The sequence below is a fragment of the Dama dama genome, chromosome 27 (assembly GCF_033118175.1).
Source record: "Dama dama isolate Ldn47 chromosome 27, ASM3311817v1, whole genome shotgun sequence".
Taxonomy (NCBI): domain Eukaryota; kingdom Metazoa; phylum Chordata; class Mammalia; order Artiodactyla; family Cervidae; genus Dama; species Dama dama.
Genome location: NC_083707.1, coordinates 42726374 through 42741111, shown reverse-complemented (window position 1 = coordinate 42741111; position 14738 = coordinate 42726374). Strand labels below are relative to the sequence as shown.

The 14738-nt window shown below is 50.5% G+C and overlaps 1 protein-coding gene across 3 annotated transcripts; it reads right to left on the bottom strand.

Annotated features, from left to right (window-relative positions):
- Positions 1-1820: 1820 nt before the first annotated feature.
- Positions 1821-13708, bottom strand: NAPG (NSF attachment protein gamma). Of its 3 annotated transcripts, none has more exons than XR_009690846.1 (13): positions 13450-13708; positions 11812-11879; positions 10025-10109; positions 9305-9322; positions 8613-8643; positions 7530-7639; positions 7362-7428; positions 7019-7089; positions 5843-5921; positions 4863-4942; positions 4282-4411; positions 2841-3906; positions 1821-2658 (listed from the first exon to the last, which is right to left on the bottom strand). XR_009690846.1 is itself a non-coding variant. In XM_061131310.1 (12 exons), exons 1-12 carry the CDS (start codon positions 13503-13505, stop codon positions 3763-3765), a joined length of 939 nt encoding a protein of 312 aa, XP_060987293.1. In that variant the 5' UTR covers positions 13506-13708; the 3' UTR covers positions 1821-3762. The 3 variants fall into 3 exon arrangements, 1 of the variants encoding a protein (XP_060987293.1); XR_009690847.1 differs by having other exon boundaries at positions 1821-3107; positions 3548-3906; XM_061131310.1 differs by having other exon boundaries at positions 1821-3906.
- Between the last annotated feature and the right edge of the window lie 1030 nt (positions 13709-14738).

The following is a 14738-nucleotide window of genomic DNA, read 5'->3' as shown; positions in this document are numbered from 1 at the left end:
AGATTCACGAACCTACGTTATTATGCCAGAAAGGGAAGGGAGAGGGGACAGCCCACAAATAAAGGTTGTCCCCTGAAAAAAAAAAAAAAAAACAAGAACAACCTGAAAGCTGAGAATTACATCTTATTGAGCCGAGTGTCTGAGGACTTAAGTGCAGAGGCAGCTCTTCAGGCAGCTTTGAGGGCCTGCTCCGAGGAGGGAGGGGGGAGCCAGGATATAGCTAGCGGCGGGTGGGGACGTGTTTGCCACAAAGACCAGGTAGTCAGAACAGCAAAAGATTAAACTGTTAAGAAAACCAGGGGGCTTCCCAGGTGGCTCACTGGTAAAGGACCCGCCTGCCATGAGGGGGCTGCAGGAGACCTGGGTTCGGTCCCTGGGCTAGATCCCTGGGTCAGGAAGATCCGCTGGAGAAGGAACTGGCAACCCACTCCAGTAGTATTCTTGCCTGGAAAAATCCCCACGGACAGAGGAGCCTGGTGGGCTACAGTCATGGGGTGGCAAAGAGTCGGACACGACTGACTCACACACACACACAGAGGACCAGACCTCTGCTTCCTTGCGTGTGAGAAGATTCGAGAGCCCGGGCTCAGAGACCCCGACCCCGAGTCCCCTCAGGACTCACTGTCTGGGGCGGGTGGGGGCGCTGTGGGGGCCGATGGCCTCTGGCTTACTGCCCTTCCCACCGCAGCAGCCTTCCCGCTCTAAACTGAATCTGGTTTCTCTTAACTCTCTGCACTCCTACGCAGCGTCCGCCCCCGCCCCGAGGGGGACCACCCCCCGCCCCCAACCCACCCAGCTCAGTGAGAAGCTAGATCGGCACCAGCAGGAGAAACGCGGTTTTCTCGGCAGTGGCAGGCCAGAGCCGAGAGGCCGGTTGGCACCCGGGCGTCGGAGGGGAAGAATCAACCCCGGCCCCCACCCCGTAATGAACCCGGAACTAGACCCCAGGCCCCGGGGGAGCTGCCCCAGGACGGAGGAGTGTCCAGGTGGAGGGGGCGGGGCGGGGCGGGGGGTGGGGGGTAGGTCTCACGTCCAAACGGGAGAATTGCTGCTGGAGGAGGCACCGTTCACACCTGAGCCCAGGTGTGCGCGCTGCCCCGTGGTGGGGTCTGGAGTCGTGTCAGCACAGGGCCAGCGCCCAGAGGTGCCCGTGCTCTGAGGGGTGTCTCTGGGTCACCCGGAATTCTTTAAGTTTCACCTTTGTGTTTTGTAATTGAAGTGGAAGTGCGATGGGGCCCTGGAAGAGGTGTTGGGCCTCGGAGGCTTGGCTGTGAGGGGCCCACCTCCCCGTCTCCCCTGGACTTTCCTGGCCCTGCCCGCTCACCTGTGGCTACCCCCGCCCCCAAGGTGTCCTGCAGGCTCTCACCCCAACTTCCGTCCTGGTGTAAAATCCTCCCACCGACACCCACGCCCAGCGGGGCAGGGTCAACATTACATAGAGGGCTTCCACAGTCCGCACTCAGGAAACGTCTGAGTGATGTTATGTGAATCCACAGGTTAACTAAGGTGCACACCAGGTATTAAATGCCAACCTCCTCACTTTGGTTTTCTTACCTCCTCATTTAATGAAAGAATTACTCTCCTGGTATGCTGAAGGCTCCCACCTCTCTGAGGCCAGAGAACAAGGTCTGACAGTAACTGGTGACAGGCACCCTGAAAAGCTCCCCGAGTTCACAGTATCCCCCAGAGGGGCCTCTGGACCCCAAAGAGCATAGTGTGCTGTCTGGCACAGCTGGGAGCCTGTCAGTAGCTAAGGATGTATCTTTGGAAAAAGCAAACAAGTCAAGCACAAAATATAATAATAAAAAGAACAATCACACTTGCATGGTTTCAGATTTTATTTTTGTAATTATCTTCCCATAGAAGCAATAATCAGCATTTCCATAACATTTACTATCATTCATCAAAGCTGGAAAAAAACAGGAATAAAGCACAGTTTCATACACAAATACCACACACTGCATATGTACAGTTAAGTTCAATATATTAGACTCTGCAGACTGGTTCACTCACACAAGACAGCATGGGGACTGCTGGGCTCTGAGAAGGCGCACACAGACCCCACTCCGGGAAAGGGGCCACATGAGCTCAGAACCCCTTTCCCTGCTGGGACCACCACTCCCTGCTCCTGAGTGCGCCCGAGAACAGCTTCTGTGAGCAGGAAGAGGAGACACTTCTCACCAGGCCCCAGGCAGGAAGCCCTGATGTCAGGGGAACAGCCACCTGCCCCGCACGTGCCATAACCCGTGGGGGTGGGGTGGGGATAGTCAGGGATGCCTGGGTTCCAGCCCCCTGCACTGGGAGGCCCACTCCCCAAGCCCCACAAGCCCCCAAGCCCTGCAGGACACCCCCAGCTCAGTACGCATTTTTGTTCTATTAATATGAAAGAAAAGAGTAGAAGTGAAGCCTTTCTTCCAAGGCTGCACTGAGGAACAGTCTACACAACACGGTTGAGAGCATCTTTTAGGTGTGGCCGAATCTGCTGAGATGGCTGTGAATGAGCTCAAATGCACATCAAGGTGACTCCTGGAGGGTGGCTGGATGTGGAGGGCACAGCAGCAAGGACAGGTGTGCACTATTAACGCGTCACTGAGCACGATGCTACGGAGACCAGTGTCCCCAAACAAGGGCTGGGAAGAGCCACTGCCCGCAGACCACCTGGGTGCCGGGTGGGGGGGGCATGGAGGAGGATGCTCATTAGTGTTCTGACCCAGACCTTCCAGAAAGAGTTCCTCCACCACCCACCCGCCCCACAAGGACACTCCCTGGACCCTCCCAGAGCCCAGGGTGACCTTCACCTCCCATGATACCACCTCCGTGTTCCCGGAAAGCCAGCAGACCTGAGCCCAGGAGGCCAAGCAGTGGCATGAGCTGCACTGCAGCATCTGGGCTTCTTCCCACCAGGAGAGAGGGCTGAGCTCACGCAGAGAACTCCTTGAAGACAACCCGTCAGGAGAGGCCGGGAAGGAACCACACACCAGCACCCCACATGTGCAGCCAGTCTTGCTCTCTCAGCCACACGCGGGAGGTTTACAGAGAGCACCTCTGCGCTGAGCCGAGGTCCTCAGAGGGAGGACAGGTCTGCGGGACTAAGGTCGGTCAACAACCTGGCGGGTGAAGACACGGTCACTGAGCTTCAGGAGGAAATGCCCACGATCCAGGGAGGACTGGAGACGCGCACAGAGCCCTGGGACATGCCCCCGTCAGAGTGTTCAGCGTCCACGTGACGCTCCAGCTGGGTCTTATTCTGGGAGAAGCAACGTCGTAAGGCTCAGAACAGCCTCTGGCCCACACTCCATCTGAAGGTTTAACAACTTAAATGTCTCTAATTATCATGGGGCATAAATCTCCTTTTGAGAACAAATGTTTACAATATTACTTTGTTTAACCAGTAAACTTCACTTTTAGCAGCAATTATGAAATAAAATGCAAACAACTTCTCTAACAATAAATGACACGAGCCCAAGAGAAAAGAATGTCCATGCGTGTTACCCCTTTTGTTTAGAACAAGTCTGTCGAGAAATGGATTTGCCAATTTTAAAATCACCTATGACGTGATGGGATGTTTCTCCGTCAATTCCTGCTGGTGTCTGAGAAGAGCTCTTGTCAGGGAAAGAAAGGAAATGCTTGCAGGCAGCGGGCAGGGCAGTGGTCCGGGAACCAGGAACGAGGACTTGTCTTACAGCTTCAGAGCCAGGACCGCATGAGTCCAGCCGCCCTCCAAGGAACCCGGGGGTGTGAGTCGTGCAGGCAGGGCCGAGCCTAGCACAGCCCCCCAGCGTACTCGTCCTCCTCATCCTCGGCGGCGGGGGCAGTGGTGCCTTCAGGTTTGGCCTGTGGGGGGGCTGCTGCCTTCTTCTTGACGCCTCCTCCTGGGACCACCAGGCTCAGGCCCAGCTTTGCGTACTGTCAACGACAAAGTGCAGCTCAGACTGGACGTCCGGGCCTGACCTTCAATACAGGCTCTCACCTGTGCGCCAGGGCCTGGTCTCTGCCCCCCAAAAACCTGGACACCACTTGGAGGGAAACACCACCACGAAACTCAACACTGCTGGGTCGCAGGGCAGGGGCTCGACCAGTGTGGCCACTGCCTGAGGGGCCCCAAGACCCCATAAGCCTAACAGAAACTCAGTCAGTGACCTGGAGGGGGCCCGCAGACGGAGCAGGAGGGGTGTCACCAGAGTAAACCTGCTCAACGTGCACCCTGTGAGCCTCCTCTCTGAGCATCGGCCTCAGGGGAGGGGACAGGAGGGCAGGGCCGGGGACGGGGCGGGCACTCACATCGTTGTCCATGTACTTGAACAGCGGAGAGTTGCACACCTCGGCCACCTGGTCCTGGTCTTGCTGGTCGTAGCCCTCCAGGAGCTGCTCCAGGGCGGCACAGTCCTCGCTGCCGTTGAAGCCGGGGATGCTGCCGGGACACGTACACCCACCCCGCCCACAGGTCTGACCACATAAGAGCACAGATCACGCCCAGGACGGTCACCAGCAGAGGACCAGGGCCTAGGTGTCGGGGGGGGGGGGGGGGGGGAGTGGGTGGGTGGCCTCAGGCTGCTCGGTTTTAATATCACCCATGAGAAAACCCCTTATCCTGACCTTCCTGAAACATACACCTGAGGACTTTCTCTTTTTTTCTTATATGGCAAATATCACAAAATTACTCAAGTCACTCACTTCCACAGAAACACCAGGAGAAAAACACAGCAAAGAACCCAACTCATAAAAACCCTGCTGCAAAAGCTGAAAGGCTTGCCATGTACTTGCCCTGTCCTGAACTTTACGGAAAACAAAAACCCCGTCTCTGAACGCAGGGCCACCCGTTTCAGCCGAGTTGGGCAGAGCAGCGCACCGCCGGGCCTCACCTGTAGCTCTCGCGGACACAGCGCTCAGCCGCCACATAGTCGTTTCTGTGCAGATGCACTAAGACCTGGGCGATTGTTTTCTAAAACAAGAGGGGATTAGGCCAAGTTTACATTCACGCAGAAGTCTATTCCAAGATACCTGGAATGTAACTTGGTTTGCATCTGACACTCCTCTCCATTTTCAGAGGCAGCCCGTTCACTACTGTGTTTCAGACCTTGCTGTTTCAGCTCTAAAACTCTCATTTAGTTCATTTATAGTTTCTATTAAAAAAAAAATCAGTCCCTCTATCTACAACTCCACCAGTGTTGCCCTTGGTCGCACGGAGCAGCTGTCACAGCCTCTTCACGGTCTAGATCTGCTGACTCCAACACCTGGGTCTCTTCTCTGACAACCGTCATGTCTTCCCAACTCCCTCTGCCCAGTCACTGGCCCCTGGCCCTGCACTGACCCACCCACCATCCCGGGCTCAGGCCACACATTCGGTCTGTTTCCTGGGCAGTGGCTCCGGTCTTAGTTCAAACCCTCTGCTCCAGGCTTGGCAACCTCCCGAAACACACATGCACACACACTCGGGAGCCCCCTCCTGCAGCCCTCCTCTCTGGGCCCCTTTCCCGAGCTCCTCTGGCTGGAGAGATAGGGTTTCTATGGGGGCCTCTTCCCCAGACCCTCTGATTAGAAGATGGGGGCGAGGGTGCTCCTCTCGAATTTGAGAGGCAGAGGGGACATGAAGTCAGAAGCCTTCCCACCCACTCAATGCTCAAGAGTCCTCAGGGCACTGTCTTCTGTGCTCTGCCCAGCAGTGTTGGCTATGAACAGCAGGAGAGAGGCAACAGTAGGATCACTCCATTTCAGCCAAAAACAGAGGTCCAGAAGGTGTTATTTTAAAAAAATCAACAAATATTCATGAAACATGATCTCAGACACAGTTACACCAATATGATCCAAGGAAAAGCCAAAACTAAGCACTTTGAAAACATACCTTATAACAAGTTGGATAATTCTCAATTTCCTTATAAATGTTTTTTTCTTTCTGAATAGAGAGTGCTGCCTCATCAAACCTGAAGACAAAACAAGAAATGTTGAACAAGGCAGGTCTAAGTGCGCCACAGCAGAGACCACAGCATGACGTGTCTGACGTCACAGGTTCTAGAGAAATGAAGCTGGCATTGGGCACTGTAACCACTGCCCCACACCCTCCGTGAGCTCCACGCACTCGGCGTGACTACTGCATCTGACCTGCCCTCCCAGACCCCCAGGAGAGAGAGCGAGAGGACTTCAGGACAGGCTACTTCATATGGGAGTCGGGTCTGATAAGGACCATCCAATAATGAGCATCCATCAGATTCAATTAACTGCTCTGAGAGAGGCTGTAAGAAGCCCTGGAGAGGCCAGGCCTGACTCCGCCATTGCAGAGCCCTCTCCTTCCCTGGAAGGCCATGCAGACGCCCCAGGGCACTGGCTGCTGGAAGGACGACCCCCACTGGGTCCGCATCCTCAAGCGCCCACCCCAACCTTGTCAGGCCCTGACAGCTCCCAGGGCCCAAAAGAGGCAGTGATTAGGGGCGGGGGGCAGGGGGTGGTGGGCACAGAGTGGGCAGACAGGGAGAGGTGAGCAAACATCCTTCTCGATACCACGCTCCTCAACAGTCACCTTCTCTTGTCCACTCACACACATTCTCCTCTGCACAACTTTATTAATAATGGAGATAGGTTACTAAGATTAAACTGCAGTAAAGTAAAAATAGGGAAATTCCACAGGATCCTAGTTATCTGGGATCCAGTTACTCATGCTGTGGGTCCTAAGTCTGAAGGATAAAATGGTAAACAACCTGTGTGACGACACTGTCCGGCTGTCAGGAACCCGTCCACATTCCTGGGTGAACATTACAGACACTTGCCCCCAGAGACATCGTGACCTCCCCACCCCAGGTAACAGACCAGAGAGCCGTCTCTAGAGCAGCCGAGACAGGTCTTAACCAACAAGAGCCCAACGCATGTTGGGACGGCACTCAGAGCAGCAGTGGATCTTTCGATGTTTAACCCAATGTGCTGCTGTCTTATGGGCCTGGTGCGCCCAGGTTGCACCCAAACGACCAACAAGTCCTTGCCTAAACATGGCCTGGAGGTCACAGGAGCACCGCGGTGTGAGACATACCTGCGCCCGCGCACCAGTAGCCGAGAGGCTTTTCCCAGGAGTTCAACGGCCTGCCGCAGGCGCTCTTCATTCTGTGGATCCAAGAGAAGAGAGTGTGGGCGGCTTTAAGGCAGGAATTTTTCTCTTCCCCCAACAATTATTTGATTAAAAAGTAACTGCACTGGATGGGGGAGAAACAGTGTGGGGGGGAGCAGGGGCAGTAACACCAAAGCCACTAGAACCCATCTCGCTGCTTACAGAAGAAGAGTTCACTTGTGAGCACAGGGGAGCTTTCAAAGTAGCCGCTGTGTTTCTCACGAAATTGAACATTCTAAGTCTACTTAGAGAAAACAAATTCACTTACTTCAAACACGTTGGCTGTCTGCTGATATAACTGCACAGCCTTTTCTGGATCTACATTCTCTATCAGCCTAAATGAAACAAGAATACCTGACTTACACGAGAAAGAGAAAATTGTTTTCACCGGACTTTGTCAAAAAGACTCCCAGGCGGAGCCCCTGTCCACACTCACTTCCCGGCCCGCTCCAGGGCCATGGCAGCCGTGTCCGGGGTGCCGTTTTCCAGGTACATCATGCTGGCCTTCTCGATCAGCTGAACAGCCTCCGGGAGTTTCTGCATCTCCTTTAGGCAAACAATAGGGCACAAAGCAGTAAATCCATGAATTAGGAAATAAGGAATTAACAATCTGAAACTGGAGAAGGCAAAAGACCCAAAACATGACACAACGATATATATACTGAAAATGAAATGCCTTCACAAGGTCACTCTCCCCATCAGGCTTCCTTCAGCCAAACCGGAAACACACCAATTAATTCTCCAGAGCCCAGTCCTTCACAGGGTTTCAGAGAAACTACACAAATAGGAGAAGCCAAGACACTTGCTCTTCAGTGTTTCCTGAGCAGCTACAGTTGCTGGAATACTCGTGAGTGCCTGCTATACACAAGGCCTGTGCAAACCAGGCTGCAAACCAGCGGTCCAAGGGCTGGGTCTCATTTCCAAGGACACTGCGCTTTAACCATCCACATCTTGTCATCAGACACGTCACAGAAGGTCTGCTGGTGGCTTCATATATTAAAATATCAAAAGCATCAGCAGGCTCACGCCCCCACACGGCACTGGTGAGCGGGGCAGAGTGGTGGCTGTGGGGACTTACCCCCTCCTGGCAGCTACATTTCTCCCCACCCCCGGCACGTCCAGGCCTGCCTCCTCCATTTCAGCCATTCCCCTGTGTGCACTGGCGCTTGCAACCCTCTTACTCTGAGTGCCGTCAACAGAGTAACTCTACGTATCTTACTAGTAAACTGAGTCTCAGCATCACGTGAGCCATACATCTAGCATCCCCAATCCAAACCTTTTTTAAAAACTGGAAAAAAATCATGAAAAAGCGAGGTGTAAAGTTGACAGGTGTTATCTACTCTAGGCTGATGTGCTGCATCTCCATGCTGACCTCGCATGGCTTGTTTTCAAACCTGCCCATTCATCCTTCACTAAGCTGACAAATCATTGAGGATGTCACACTTGCTGGTCTTGTCCTTAAGACTACAAACCGTAACTCGTTTTACCTACAGGGCAGCTGTGCCCCGACGTCACTGACCTTCAGCATCATGCCAGCTTGCTCGTATGCTCTGCAGAGAGAATACAAGTTCTCAGATGAGATCCTGATGGGAGGAGAAACCTCCTACCAGACACAAGAATCTGCATCAGTTTAAACTGGCTCAGGCAATACATACTGACTTTAGGCCCTTGTTACGAAACAATGAAATTTTTCTTCCATTTTTCTACATGGGGAACAATGCCTTGGAAACAGCAGGCATCTAAGGTAAAGAGACTTCTCTTTGCAAATGCAAAATTAAGTCAAGCTCAGAGAAGGTAAATGACTTTCTACCTGACAAACCTAAATCCAAGTTTTGAAACAAGTATTTTTTTCTCCACAGAAGCAAAAGAAAACTTTCTGCTTCTCTAAACAGGCACCAGTAACTATATTAAGAAAGGGGGAAAAACAGGGTTTCTAACTCACTTGTTTTTTCACAGGTTACTAAACAATATAGTCCTAAAAATATGATGGTGATTTAAACACTGAATATCCTAGTGAGGAGTGACTTCATTTTTAAGGTTCAGGTGAAGACTGAAACAAATGTGAAGGCCTATCTTATTTACATGAGTACACATGAATTCACTATTTCTGGACTTATAACTTAGGAAAAATTTACTGACCTAAGGGAAAGCAACAACACTTAGAACATAATAATTTACAAATACATGGACACACAGAGGAAATTTACTTACTTGGCAGCGTGAAAAAGGCTGAATAGATGTAACAAAGTCACAATTAAGGGAAATAAAAAAAAATCAACAGTTTCTAAAGATCCATTATTTGAAAAAGCAAGCCTAACTAAATCACTGCCCCAATTTGTTCAAAAAGGCAAACCCTACAAACCAGGTAAAAAAATCATTTAATGCCTGTGGATCTCTACTAAAAACTACACAATTCACAAAAACAGACAAAACACCACACAGATTTTTAAGCTACTTCTATTTTCTATCATGCATTAATCTGATGTTTTAGTAAAAATGCAAGGTTACTATAACCATAAACTGCAAGTGAGATAAAAGAAACATTTTTTAGTTGATAAGATTATAAAATACCTCAGGAAAATTTGTTTTCAACTACTTAAAAATGTTATTTCAAGTACCTGAGGAAGACTACACTTTTAAAACAGTTAGACAGCGGTTACTGTTTCTACCACCTGCACCACCTCTTCACTTTTCAGGACCTGTCTCTTTCCATCTCTCTCATTTCATCCCGAGTAAAACCATCATCGAGCAAATCCAGAAACAATAAACTCTCAAAGGCAGCTCTGCAGAGCAGTGTGGATCATAATCAAGTCTCCATAAATCACCTTCAGAGTTCAGACATGCAGAGTTGTTCTAAGAGGCTTCTAAGCTAACAGCACTGTACCCCACAGGCAGCAAATTCATAACGATTTCCAAAGGTTGAAAAGATACGCCCTGTTGTTCTCATGGGCCACAGCTTCCTTCAGGCAGGCGTCTTTTGCTTGCTCAAACTGTTTGGCATTCTTAAAAGCAACAGCTGAAATAGACAAAAATAAAAACAAATTTTCTATTTCCATCATTTTAAAAAAAACCTCAGATGAATCAATACCAAAATCTGCATGATGTGTGAGGTATTAGAAAATAAACTTAACACTTAATCAAATACTTAGGAAACTTCATAAAACTATAAATACTACTTTTTTCTAAGCCATTTTCTTATAACTTTTTTGATTATCAATAATCTACAAGTATTTTCAAAAGTTTTTTTTTTTCCTTAAGTCTTTCTAAGACCAGCATGTACACTTTGAGGAACTTAGGTCACATCAACCAAGCCACAAGTCAAACAACAGGGGTCGTCACAAAGACAGCTCCTTTCCTCACCAGTTTCACAGTTAACAACAGAAACAGTACTCAGTTTAAGCTTATTCTATCATTTAAATTATTTTGAAACTGAAGTCCAATAAGCACACCCAATATTTTTATAATTTTTTTAGCACAATCTTTAAATACTATTTTATAGACTTTGGAAAGCTCATGAAGTGTTGCTTACAAGTAAGTGAAAAGTATACTTCTTTAAGAAAACATTACTTGCTAAAAACACTCTTACAATTATCTTTAATAAAATGCTGAAAATAAACAAACAACAAACTATTTCATCCCTTAATTTCTACATTTTGCTGTCATAAAACTTTACTGATGAAATGTATCTTGCATAAGCCCCTAAAGAAAATAAACAAAGAATGTTTTAATGGGAAAATCTGACTTGAAGTACTTATTTCTGAAAGCAGAAATAGTCTCAGATGCACATGTAACAATGTTCCATGTTAAAGTTCCCTCATGGAGGAGATCTGCAAAATGTCATGCTCTCCAATTACAAAAACATTCTTGTACAAAGTGTTCACAAAACCCATGTAAAACATGAACCTGTAATCGTTATTTTAATAATTATTATCTAGAAACTATATCCTACATTGTGCTGATTAGTTTCAATTTACCTGACTTCTTTCTTCCTGGTGATATACTAAAACTAAAGTCTACCAAAAGCACATTTCTTAGGTGATTTCTATCCAAGGCTAACACATGTGATCACAACCACTGCAGAACCACACAGTAAAATGTGCTCAGCCTATTTCAAAATCATATTATGCTTTATATCCAAAATCATCATATATGCTGAAAGCTGTCATTTCATATCTAAAAATGCTGAATTTGTAGTAAGTTCTTTCTGTTGGAAATTTCAGACTGTTTTTACCTTATATGCTGATAAAGGTATTAAAATATGCCTATAAACTTAACACTGGATGAAAACCTATCAGCATATCCCCGAGCAAGGCTGTAAAGAACAAGAATCTAACATGCGCTGTGCACAACTGCTGAGAGTGAGGCTTAGGCGCTTTATAAAGTGAACTGGAAGTCTTTACTCAGAAACAGGAGAAAAGTATGACAGAACTCCTGGAAGTACATAGTATGAACTGACTGCAGTTCAAGAAAATACTAATGATGCTAAAAGCCCATAGCTGCGCCTGCCCCGCCGTCTGCCCTCATGGCAGAGGGACGCAGCCAGGTTTGCAACTCAGCACTTGAGACACCTGCAAACAGCACCCTGAAAAACACAGGGTCTAGGGAGGTCTTTGGTCGTTTTTTCTAACAACCAAGATGCTACAGGAAGCACTAAGAGTGAGAATCATGCCGAGATGAACATAACACACTGCAGGGGGCAGGGCAACTATCACAGATACCTGCTTTTCCATACTCAGAAGCGGCGCTGTCATAATCTGGCTTCCATTTCAAAAAACCAGTTTTCAGGCTAAATGAAAGGAAGATACAGTTAACAGAAGTTACCAACCACATTCTTAAGTCAGAGCCTCGCTTGTAAGGACCTTGTAGGTCTGTAAAAAGGGAGGGAGGGGACTCATCAAGTGGAAAGTCCCCATAGTCTACCTCTGTCCAAACTTCCTGATAACTACACACTTCACCACTTTCCCTCCCAGTCAGACACGGTCTCCCCCTTCTGAAACGTCTGCATAACATCCAAGGAGAGTGGAGGTAATCACTGCCTGTTCCCCAGACTGAGCAGTGCCACTATTCGCTGCTAACTCACTAGAAATTTATGAATTGTTGAGCCTCTCCTGGCCCTGCTGAACCGGAAACAGGGTAGCATCAGCAGCATCCAGGGTGTAACCAGCCCTGAGGTGCACTAAAGCTTGAGACAGACGAGGCACAGCAGTGAGCAGGTGGATTCCTGAGACTGCAGCTCAGGAGAGGCACAGATAACCTGGGCCATGAACATGGGCCACACCAGGGCCGAGTTAAGATCCTCCAGGGAGACTGCAGACCGAGGCCAGAAAGACTACTGAACACAAACCCACAGAGGGCGTCAGCAGGAAGGCTGCAGTGGACACGAACGGCAACCAGAGAGAGCAGAACGACTGGAACGAGAGCAGTTCTCCAGGACCACAGGACAATCAATCCTGAGTCCCTATCTCTGTGTCCTTTCCGCGATGCTTTCCGTAACTTCAGACTTACAGCTTAAACTAACCCCGTGACTGTCAAACTTGGGTGAGCATAAAAATTGCTAAACAAACACCATCTTAAATTCTGAATTCAGTTAGTGAAAGCAAAGGAATCAGGGGGGCACCTTAACTGAGAGACAGGGAAGCCCCCATAACCTGCAGACGTACACCCTTTCTTGCGTCCCTTTTAATTTGGCCAATTAAACTTATTTAAAGTTTACGCTTGTGTAATACTGCAAGTTTCAAACTTGTAAACAACTCTCAAGCTCAGTAAGGGCACTACTGCTAAGAAAAACAAAATGGTTAAAATGCAGCCTCTCTACTCTAATCCACAAAACTGAGAAAGCATCGTCATAAAGCAAAATTCTAATCCCCACCCCAACCCCGAAGAATACCGGAGTGGGTTGCCATTCCCTTCTCCAGGGGATCTTCCTGACCCAGGGCTCGAAACCGCGTCTCCAGCCCTGGCAGGCGGATTCTTTATCACTAAGTCACCTCGGAAGCCCCATTGTTCACTATAGCATAACTTTTAAAATCCCACCAAAGACAAGACACATCCATTCAGTCGTCTTGTTGCTACACTTGGGGAAAGCTAGAGATTTGAAAACATAGTTGGGCCCAACGTGCCAGGAACCAGAAACACGCCCTCTAAGATGCAGAGAGACTGACCCCGGCGGCACCCCCACTGCCCGAGGCACGACCACTTCCGGCGGCCGAGGGCAGCGCTTCCGGGGTGCGGCGGCCCCACCCCGCGCGCCCGGCTCCGCCCCCGCCCCAGCACCCCCCACCCGGTGCTGACTCAGACTAGCCTAGGAGGCGCCGACCCCGATGCTCGCCCAAGGCCGCGCTGGGCCCCTCACTCACTATTTCTCTGCTTTGGCCAGATGTTCCAGCCCCTCGTTTATCTTCTGAGCCGCCATCTCCGCGGCGCGGCCCTGACGTGGAGGTCGAGAGCCCGCCGAGTGGGCGTGGGAACGCCGAGGAGGAGGCCGGGACGGCGCCGCCGCCGTGCTACCGGGGCTTGCAGGGCTCAAACCTAGCGCGGCGAAGCGGCCCGGGAGCCTCGCAGGCGCTGTGCGGGAAGACGTTGCGCAGGCGCAGAGCGCGCGGAATGGTCGCACGCGTGGCTCCCGCGCAGGCGCGGTGAGTAGAGACGGAGGTTCGCGCATCCATTTCCGGGGTTGAGCTCACGTGTGTTGAGCACCTGTTATGAATCCGGCGCGGTTCTAACCACGGCAGGTTGGCAGGGAGTGCGACAGGCTGGACCCTACGCCCGTGGACCTCGCCTCTCCTCTCCCGAGAACGCGCGTGGGCGCTGCGATCCGTTCCTTTCGTTCTTCGACCCGAACAGCCTGGATCATTCGTCCTGTATCTGCGCCAAACGTCTGTCAATCTGCGAACCCTACTGTCCGTTCGGGTCACTGTCCCGTAATCACGAGTCGATGCTCATCAGTGCGCGCCGAGTGAGGTCGGGGGCGAGGGTTTCGCAGAAATACTAGCAAACCAGCTGCCGACCTACGACTCGCGGTGTTTCCCGCCTCCGCAGGTGACTCCCGCTAGGCCCTTGCTTCCCTCTCCGTCTCCACCCACCAGCTAGACACTGGTCCCGGAGCCACACCCAGAACTCGCTAGTCACTGGTAACTAACTGTCGCTAGGCACCGTGCCTCTCGGGTCAGTTCAGGCAACCTTTGACCTCTTGCTGCCGTTCCAGCTCCGACGATTCTTCACCTTCGCCGAACTCCCCGTTCCTGTCCCGCTGCTCTTGTTAGCGCCCCTCTTTACCCAGCGTAAATTCCGGGCTCCATCATTAGCTTCTCCGGGGTTCCGGCACCCCCTGGTCCTCTGCACCTCCTTTCTCCTTATCTGGGGAAGCCCCAGCCCCGCCCCGCCCGCGACTCCGGAAGGGCTCAGGGCAGGTTGAAGGGGCTAGAGGAAAACAAAGCAGCTGCTGACACGACTGTCACCTAATTACTGCTTACAAACCTCCAGGAGGCCTCTAGAGCTGCGGAGCGACTCTGCATTTCCTCGGTCACACCGCGTGCCCACTCACCTGGATGGCTGTCCACACCCCATCCCCCTCAGAACTCCCAACAGAATCTTCCTGCCTCCCTACCTGCCGACTCTTCTTGTTTAATAAAAATTAGCAAATACT

Coding starts and splice junctions, on each gene's coding strand:
- NAPG (XM_061131310.1), bottom strand. CDS start 13,505: ATGGCGGCTCAGAAGATAAACGAGGGGCTGGAACATCTGGCCAAAGCA. Junction 7,429..7,529: donor GCCCTGGAGCGGGCCGGGAA/GTGAGTGTGGAC, acceptor TGTTTCATTTAG/GCTGATAGAGAATGTAGATC. Junction 5,922..7,018: donor CTACTGGTGCGCGGGCGCAG/GTATGTCTCACA, acceptor TTTTGTCTTCAG/GTTTGATGAGGCAGCACTCT.